The sequence below is a fragment of the Notechis scutatus genome, chromosome 1 (assembly GCF_049901735.1).
Source record: "Notechis scutatus isolate UNSWTSFEM ecotype Mainland chromosome 1, rNotScu1.2, whole genome shotgun sequence".
NCBI classification, from domain to species: Eukaryota; Metazoa; Chordata; class Lepidosauria; order Squamata; family Elapidae; genus Notechis; species Notechis scutatus.
In genome coordinates this window covers 195,607,679-195,617,500 of record NC_142009.1, presented here as the reverse complement: position 1 = coordinate 195,617,500, position 9,822 = coordinate 195,607,679, and the positions used below count along the sequence as shown (strand labels likewise).

The window sequence follows — 9,822 nt, the reverse complement described above, 5'->3', positions numbered from 1 at the left end:
AAAAGAGCAGCCCACAACCTCATTTACCACTCATCTACTCAGTGGATCAAAAGAATCCTATGAGCCTTGTAAACAAGTTGGTTTGAATTAAATTTACTCCGTATACTCAGGGGTGGGATTCAACCAGTATTACTACCAGTTCGGTGAGGGTGGTTGAAAAAGCAGGAAATAAAGGACAGCCAAGAGCCCAGGTGGGCGGGTGGGCCAAACAGACGACCAAAAGGTCATTGCAGCAAACCGGTTTGGTGTCTGCTGTTCTTCAGAGCTACCGGTTCTATAGAACCGGGCCGAACCGGGAGCATCCCATCCCTGCATGTACCCAACAACTTTAAGCAAACTTGGTCGTATGAATATGTCTTTCCTGTGTAGTTCAAACTCAGAAAGAGAGAAGGGTCTCCAGGCAGTTTGTATAAAAGGATCTGTAGTATCGAAATCTTTCTGATAAACCATTCCGTCTAATGAGTTGACATTCTTACCAAAAAGTTTTGCAACCACATAGTTCCCCCTAGTAATATGACCATGGCTTTAGCTTCAATGACCCTCTCTGCACTAGGAGAAGATGAAAAATCACCCAAGGTGTTTCTCTTTATAGTTGCTCTTGGATATGGGTGATGTTTTTTGGATTTGTTGGGATTTGGAATGGGGAAATATTATGTATTGGAGGTTGTCTTTCTTAAAAGAAAAACCGTCTCTTTTTGCCATGTTAAACTTTAAGGGGGTTATTCTAGGACCGTGATGGTGAACCTATGGCATGCATGCCACAGGTGCCACACAGAGCCATTTGGGTCGGCATGCGAGCTGCAGGCAAATTTACCTCACTGTGCATGTGTGCGCCTCCCAGCTGATTTTTGGTGGGTTTGAGGCCTTTTTCGGCCTCCCAAAGGCTTGAGGAAGGCTTCTGCAGGCTTCTGAAGCCTTTGCAGGCTGAATATTAGCCCCGTTTCATCACTTCCTGTTTTTCTGAAAATACCGGAAGTGATGAAACGGGTCTAGTTTTCGGCCTGCAAAGCCTGCAGAAGCCTTCCTCAAGCCTTTGGGAGGCCATAAAAGGCCTCAAACCCATCAAAAATATCTGTGAGGTCCAGTGCAGGTAAGGGGTGTGTGGGGGGGCTAGGAATTGCACGCACATGCGTAGGGGGTGTGGGGGCGCGCATTGCCTTCTGGGTGCTGGCATGTGAGCGTGAGCATGTAAGCGCACGCACAATTTTTGGCACAGGAGCCCAAAAAGGTTAGCCACCATTGCTCTAGGACCATGATGGTGAACCTATGGCAAGTGTGACAGAGGTGGCACACAGAGCCTTCTCTCTGGGCATGTGAGTCATCTGCCGTGCATGCATGTGTGCGCCTCCTGGGTCTCTGCCGCACATTCGCAGGAGGTTGGGTGCACATGCGGGGGTTGCAAGTGCATGCGTGGGGAGAGGGGCGCATACACAGGGGTCACATGCATATGCATGCGGGGCGCAGAAGGGTCACATGCGCAGGGGCGAGGCACATGTGTGGGGCACATGAATGTTGCATTTTGGGAATGCACACGTGCACACGTGCTTTGGGCACTTGGTGTCGAAAAGGTTAGCCATCACTGCTCTAGGACATCGGGGATTGTTTTATGTCTTTTAAATGAAGTTTTGCTTACAGCTAAGACTTGAGATGTGGAATGTTGAGTTTTATATACACTAATTAGTGTTAATATTTTTGTGCTCTGCTTGGTCTTTTTGTTGATAATTGGATAAGGAGAAGATGTTATTATTTAATTTGCCTATTGTTAAAAGATGAATTATAGGAGGAAGACTTTTATATTTGTTAATTAAGAGGAGGTGAAGAGATTATGAAATGGTTTACTTTCTTGAGAGAATTATTTTTACTTTTTTGCTTTCTTGCACTCTTCCCCCTCCCCTTTTTTTGCATTGTCTTTTATTTTTGTTTCTAAAACTTTTAATAACATTAAAAAGATACCAGAAAATTGCATAAACTGCTTGCTGCCTTGAGTCATTTATAAAAGTAACAAAATGTATATAAATAAAGAAAAATAAACAAATAACACACCCAGTCCCAAAAATAATTCAAATTGGTGGGAACACAGAGTTGAGAAAGCAGTTTAAAACGAGCATGTTAAAATATACAAATACACACTGATAAAGATTTGGCTCATAACACACCAGATTTAATTGCGGTTGAAAAGAATAGTGTGGATAATTGATAAGGCATTACTAGGAAATAGTATCAGATAGAGAATTGGAAACGATCACAAAAAACCATGATCTGAAAATTGAAGTTGGAAGATTATGGCATAAACCAACCATGGTGGGTCCAACTGGTTACCAGCACACTGGTGCCACGCCCCAAAAAATCCTAGATGGCACTTAGAAAATCTATGCACTGACAAAATTTCGATCTGTCAATTACAAAAGGCCATATACTTGCATAATGTATACCGGGGTCAAACTCACATCACATCGTCATCATCACATGACGTATTGCAACATTTTTCCCCTTCACTAAACAGGGGGGGTGGGGGGTGGCCAGTGTATGACGCATCTGGCCCCCACCCCGCGAGTTTGACACCACAGATGCATACTGTGCCAATACATGATGACATTCTAAGTTCTTGGGAAGAACTCAGTGCATATGAAGGCCAACCCCAGCTAAAGAATTGGTGGGTGTGATTTCACATTGTTAATAATAATAATAATAATAATAATAATAATAATAATAATAATAATAATAATAATAACAACAACAACGCCTACAAGTGCTCTACCTGAGATCCAAATCTTAAGGTGGATCGCCAAATGCTAAAGCCAAACTTGCCTTGGCCAACATCAATACACACATTTCACTTTTAACTTAAAGGAATCATTTTGCTCAGTTGAGATGCAATTCTCCACTGGCGATATGGAAGAGCTGCAGCCAAGGGGTAAGCAGCAATGTTGTTGGCTTTCATTTGCAGCAAAATTGTCTCTGATCTTTCTGAAGCATTTTTCCAGTGAATCCATTTGCAAGATTGAATAATCAACCAGATACAGGACTGTTTCCAAAAGTGCTTTCCCCTCCCCCCAAATATTCTTTATATTCTTGATTCAAAATGTATGCCTGTATTTGAAATGTGAGACTGACAATATAGGGAGAAAATACACAAAATATGCAGCCTTTAATTTCACACTTTTATTTGTATTCATTTATTTCCTAGCTAACAAAAATTCCCAAGTGGTACACAAGGGTCAGTAAGAATCATCCACACCTCTTTAATTCCATTTTTACCCTGCTTTTGGAATGTGCATAGTTTGTGCAATTCACGTTGCTTTGTCTTGGAATCAAGACAGAAGGGAGGAATCCTTAAGGCAAAGAAAAACACTGTTTCAGGAAATGTGTCATGTGAATGTAGAGATGCTTCAAAGAAAGGCCTGGAATTCCATGGTTTTGGTCTGTGTACCACTGAAAGGGAAGGGAAACATTCTCTTAATCCCGTGGTTCTTAAGCAGACTTCAAACAAACAGTAACAACTTTATAAGATGGGGTGGGAGAAAGAAAAGGGGATTTGGGTCTTTGCATCTCACCCACTAAGCAATAGCGCTATAGAATTTAGACTTATATACCTCTTCACAGTGCTTTACAGGCCTCTCTAAGCGGTTTACAGAGTCAGCCTATTGTCCCCAACAAGCTGGGTCCTTGTTTTACCCCCCTCGGAAGGATGGAAGGCTGAGTCAACCTTGAGCCTGGTGAAAATCAAATTGCCAAACTGCTGGCTGAGTTTGCACAGTAAACTTATTATAGTATGTTCTACATGGGGAGGGCAGGGTTTCCTGATCCAAGAACAAAAGATCAAAACTTGTGTGATTCTCTCATTCATAACAAAAGCCATTTAGGTCCCGAAGGGGCAAGAGCAGGTTTATAATGGCAAACATCCAAGCCGAAGGAGCCAATCTGCACTGATTGTAATGAAAAAAGCTGGGATCAGCATTAGGCTTTGTCTTGAAATGAGATCTTCAGAATTTAGGGTTTTGACAAGTAACATAAACATGCTGGTTTCCTATCAGATGTACCTTCTTACCCCCACCCGAAGTTTACATCAATTTTGGCATCTAGGGCACATCTCCCTTTTATACAGAATACAAAATAATAAAATTGGAAGGGACTTTGAAGGTTTTCTCGTCCAACTCCATGCTCAGGCAGGAAACCCTATACCATTTTGGACAAATGGTTGTCAAATCTCTTCTTAAGAATTTCCAGTGTTGGAGCTCCCACAACTTCGGAAGGCAAGATATTCCATTGGTTGATTGCTCTAACTGCCAGCAATTTTCTCCTTAGTCCCAGGTTGCTTCTCTCCTTGATTAGCTTCCACGCTCCTCTCTTATTGGGAAAGAAGAAGTTAGCAGGCATTTGTATCTATGATTCCAGTTTAAAAGGAAAATTGGATTTAAGGAGATGAAGATGTTTAAGCCATCGGTCTTGTCCTTTGTCCATTGGAGGAAGATTTGAGGCACATAAGCAAGGGGCCAGCAGTGCTGTTTCTATAGGCACCATGGTGCCTACGATACACTGAAAAGCATTGGCTAGACCCAAAATTCAGCCTAAAACTACCTTGTTTATAGGAAAACTCCCAAAAGATCAGCAAAAGCTGTGGCATTTCAATGTTCCCACCTAAAATCTTGCAATACTTCAGGTGAGAAAGCAAAAATCCTGTGACATTTAGTAATTGATTTAGGCCATTTGAAAAGTAGTTTTATTGGGTGCATTTTGGATCTGCAGTGTCATATCTGCTAAACAGAATTTTAATTAAAGAGATATCTAAGATTAATTATATTTTACTTAATCAGTAGTATTTGGAAGCTTGGTTTTAATTAATTATATTTTACTTAATCAGTAGTATTTGGAGGCTTGGTTTTAATTCCAGAAGTCCTCCCATTCTTTTCCATATCCTCTAATACACTATCTGGCTATGTTACATCTTATTGTGGTCTGAAACAATGGATAGAAACTAATCAAGGAGAGAAGCAACTTGGACTTAAGGAGAACTTCCTAACAGTGAGGATAATCAACCAGTGGAACAGGTTGCCATCAGATGTTGTCGGTGTTTCATCCCTGGAGGTTTTTAAGAAGAGACTGGACAGAAACCTGTCTGGAATGGTGTAGGGCCTCCTGCTTCATCAAGACGAGAAGACCTCTAAGTTCCTTTCCACCTCTATTCTGATTGATTGAATTGCAGTAGCCGTTTCTTTATTAGATTTATAGCCTGCGTTTCATTCAAGAGTTCCAAGCAGCATATATAGCAGTCCCTCCTACTGTTTTACTATTGGAAGACCTGAAACACAAGTTAGGAACAGATTGCCATGGAGAAAATCTATGTGGCCACTAAGAGTCAACACTGACTTGATGGCATGTAATCAAAATCAATCAATCAATCCTCCCATTTTCCCCTCATAAGAGCAACTCTGTAAAGTTGGCTGAACTGGGTGAGAATAACTCTCCCAAAGTGAGCAGGTGAGCATCTGTGACTGAGGGTGGATTAAAACCTATCCCTACTCCTATTCCCACTTCTAATCCAACACTGAACAACTATTCCAAATTATTAGCATGACCAATCAACACTTGAATGATTTGATCATATCTACCATTGCTTGAAAATCCACTTGTGCATTGACTAAGGCTTTGGAGATCTGTGCCGAGTTCTGAAAATGAACATTATCTGAAATATCAAGCAAGGAAGAAAAGAAATTAAGAAAGAGAACGTGGCTGATTAAAAAACAAAAATCCCACCAGTCTGACAAATACCAGAAAGCACGCAAGAGTAGAACATTAGACTCGTGTCATGAGTTAACAAGCGATATAGCAGGGACGATCAACAATGAGTCAGCAGTGCTCAATGTGCCAGACAGAAAATGAAAATATGTCTAAATATATTGACCCTGCTCACAGGAACAGAGCAATGTTTCTTTAACAAAGTGGTTCTCTCTCAGGATTGGTACCAGTTTTTTCATAGAGCCTCACCATCTGCCGTTCCATGGATGAGAAGGTAATCCACATTATGGAAATTCTGAGCCCTTGCCATAACGGTTGAATTCTGAAAGGGAAAATAATGAACAATTACGTAAAAATGATAGGTGCCTTCATTACAGTCAGTGAAAAGTTCTGCTTAATTATTCTTCAATCTCAGGTTTTGTGGGTTTTGTTTAAGGAATTACCTGCAAGTACAGACAGATCTCAAGTTACAATAGTTCATTTAGTGACCGGTCAAAGTTATAACAGCACTGACAAAAGTGACTGAGGACCATTTTTCACACTTATGACTGTTGCGGCATCGCCATGGTCAAAATTTAGGTGCTTGGCAACTGACTCATATTTATGATGGTTGCAATGTCCATTTTTTGCGAGCTTCTGACAAAGTCAATGGGGAAGCCAGATTCCTTTATCAACCAAATTACTAACTTAACAACTGCAGTGACTCACTTAACAACTGTGGCAAAAAAGGTTGTAAAATGGGGTAAAACTCACTTAACAAATGTCTCACTTAGCAACAGAAATCTTGGGTCAATTGTGGTCATAAGTTGAGGACTATCTGTTTCTCATTGTACTGGAAGATAGAATAGAATAGAATAACAGAGGTGGAAGGGACGTTGGAAGTCTTCTAGTCCAACCTCCTGCCTAGGCAGGAAACCCTACACCACTTCAGACCAATGGTTGTCCAATCTCTTCTTAAAAACTTCCAGTGTTGGAACATTTACAACTTCCAGAGGCAAGCTGTTCCACTGATTAATTGTTCTAACTGCTAGGAAATTCCTCCTTATTTCTAGGTAGCTTCTCTCTTTGATTAGTTTCTATCCATTACTTCTTGTTCTGCCCTCAGGTGCTTTGGATAATAGGTTGAGTCCCTCTTCTTTGTGGCAGCCCCTGAGATACTGGAACACGGCTATCATATCACCCCTGGTCCTTCTTTTCATTAAAGAAGATCAGAAGATGTGGAGAGACCTAGTCCATAGAATCGCCAAGAGTCAGACATGACTGAATGGTTAACATCATCATCATCAACTCATAGAAATATTTCAGTGCAAGACTCACAGGAGTTATAATTAAAGAAATTAAGCCACCAGCCAAATCCATTTTGAAAATTTGTTTGAATCATGGTTACCTTAGGGTTAGTTCAAAGAAAGGACTTCCTTCTTAGGTAGCCAAGAAAAGATATAGCTCAGAAAAGAGAAGCAAAAGAAAACTATGAACATCTCATTTCAACTTAATTTCTCATTTTCTTGAAATAAGGCTTGGTTTGCCTTATTTCTACATCATAATCAGTCCGCATAAGTAGCCCAAAATGTGCAATGTACTATGGATAAGATTCCTGCTGTTTTGCTTAAAATTAGAGGGAAAAGAACATGTGGACAATGCTATGTAAAGTTGTATATCTCATTTTTCCAGTATAGTTAAACTACTAACTGCCAATTCCTTATGCCAGGGACAGCTTTAAGACTTGTGGACTTCAACTCCCAGAATTCCTCCTCCAGTCATGTTAGCTCAGGAATTCTGGGAGTTGAAGACCACAAGTCTTAAACTTGCCAAGTTTGAAGACCCTTGCCTTATGCCATCCACAAACCTTACTGGCACAGAACTGGATGCCCTCACTGGCAATACCTATCTTGTCAGCCAATGACAATAACCCTTATTCACTGTGTACAGGACATATTAAAAAAAAAAAGTTGGAGGATACCTTCAGTGTTGTTTCCCTCCCAACCTTCAAACATTAGCGGTCAATGGGAAAACATCTATCAACACAGGCTGAGCGGGGAAAGTGGGAAGTTTTAATAGATAGACTGACAAGGATATCTTATGTCACTCTGTTTTTGCGCAAGTCATTAGTGTGAGTGCATCTAAAGCAGGAGTGTCAAACTCATTTTCATTGAGGACCACATTATGACCTCAGGGGGCCGGGGTAGGTGTGGCCAGGTGGGCATGGCCAGCTCAACATCACTCATGTCGGGGGCACCTGTGGGGGCCTGAGTGTTCTGTAAGTGAAAATGTCTCCCGAGCTCCGTTTCTGGCTGCAATGGCCTCCTGCAACCCTCTGCCAGGGAAAATGGAGCTTGCAAGGGCAGCATGCGGCCTTCCCGAGCTCTGTTTTCACTGGCAGAGGCACAGTGGACCAGTCCTTCACTGTTTCCAGGGTGACCCTGCAGGCAGATCTAGGCATCCCACAGGCCAGATCCGGCCCCTGGGCCTTGAGTTTGACACCCCTGATCTAAAGGGACTCCAACTAGCATTTGATAGGCTTCTTTCGGATACACGTTTTAACACTATTATAGAACAGCATTAAACTTTTATTTTAAAAAGCAGACTGAAAAACTATGGAGAAACCCAGTGAGAGTTGGATTTTGAAGCAGCAGAGGCATCTCTCTTTCTCTCTCTCTCTCTCTTTCCCTTTCCTCCTTCTGCACACAGGTTAAGGCCAGCTTAAGTCGCTAAGCCAATCCCTGGTGGGTACAGCAAAAGAACCAAGTTTTATTTCCCTGGATTCTCTTCCTTCCCAAAGACAATGCCTAGGGACAGGGGTGGGATTCAAATTTTTAACAACTGGTTCTGTGGGCGTGGCTTAGGTGGTGGGCATTGTTTGGTGGTCATGTGACTGGGTGGACATGGCTCGGTGGTCATGTTACTGGCTGGGCGTGGCCAATTCAACATCACTCACATTGAGGCATGCATCTCCTCGCCTGGCCTCTCATGACTGTGGGGATGCTGCAACAGTCGTAAGTGTGAAAAACAGTCATAAGTCACTATTTTCAGTGCCATTGTAATTTTGAATGGTCACTCCACACAAGCAAAGTACTAGCAAAGGAGGAAAAAAAACTCCAAAGAAGTTCCAGAGACAGGAAGTCTAGTCCTGCCAAGAATGTAATAAGGGTTAATGGAGAGGCAGTTTCTGTAAGCAACACCAGAATGTTTCCTTCCTGCCTTCCTTACAGGATTAGGCCAGTAATTTCTTCTAACAACCGGTTCTCCAAACTGCTTAGAATGTTAACAACCGGTTCTAGCGAATAGGTGCGAACTGGTAGAATCGCACCCCTGCCTAGGGACCACAGGGAGTAATTCAGCACCAACACAGTGGCTCTTGTATGTCCTGATGACCATAAGTTGACTATAACACCAATCAGTGAAGTGTGTCAGCTCACAACCAAGGCTTATTGTTGTGACTTATTGAAATACTGGAACAGCTCAAGGCATTTCAAACTATCTTGGGAATAGTTTGGGGATGAGGTAAAGGCTATGTTATGAGGGCATGGCTTTTTCAGTTTAAAAGGAGACCTTTAGTTTCCTTTATAAAACCATGCCAACCCTCTCCCCAATCCAAATAGACAAGGCCTCCCAATTACCCTCAAATATCAATTTAAGACAGTGTCAGTTGGAAGAACCGGCAGAGACAAGAAGAGGGCAGCCCACACACTCAGCCAAGGAGCAAAAGGCAGGAAAAGGATATTTGAAATTAAACAGCAAGAGTATAATTAAAATATAGGAATGTTTACACAGTTCTTACTTTGTAATGCTCAAGATTGTCAGATTTGGTTGGAAGACCCATAAATCGTTCAGTGTAGATGGATGCTGCAATGTACAATAAATGCAGCTGTCACGATGCACAGAAACACATGAACACACACACAAGAGCAGATGTATTGTAAAGCAGTGATCCCCAACCTTTTTTATGCCGCGGCCCGGTATCCCCAACCTTTTTTATGGCGCGGCCCGGTACCGACATCAGCTGGGCGCCGCCATCTTGTTTTGATGAAAAAGTGCTTCCGGTGAGCTTTCTACCCGGAAAAGCTCACCGGAAGCACTTTTTCATCA

At 42.0% G+C, this 9,822-nt stretch overlaps 1 protein-coding gene across 1 annotated transcript in view; it reads right to left on the bottom strand.

Annotated features, from left to right (window-relative positions):
- Nucleotides 1-3,147: 3,147 nt before the first annotated feature.
- FAP (fibroblast activation protein alpha) overlaps nucleotides 3,148-9,822 on the bottom strand; it is a gene marked incomplete at its 5' end in the record, with an annotated part of 62,615 nt that continues 55,940 nt past the window's right edge. Inside the window, 4 exons of the mRNA XM_026674532.2 lie at nucleotides 3,148-3,432; nucleotides 5,610-5,683; nucleotides 5,986-6,058; nucleotides 9,515-9,579. Of these exons, the coding sequence (XP_026530317.2) occupies nucleotides 3,334-3,432; nucleotides 5,610-5,683; nucleotides 5,986-6,058; nucleotides 9,515-9,579 (311 nt within the window). The remainder of the gene's footprint in view (nucleotides 3,433-5,609; nucleotides 5,684-5,985; nucleotides 6,059-9,514; nucleotides 9,580-9,822) is intronic.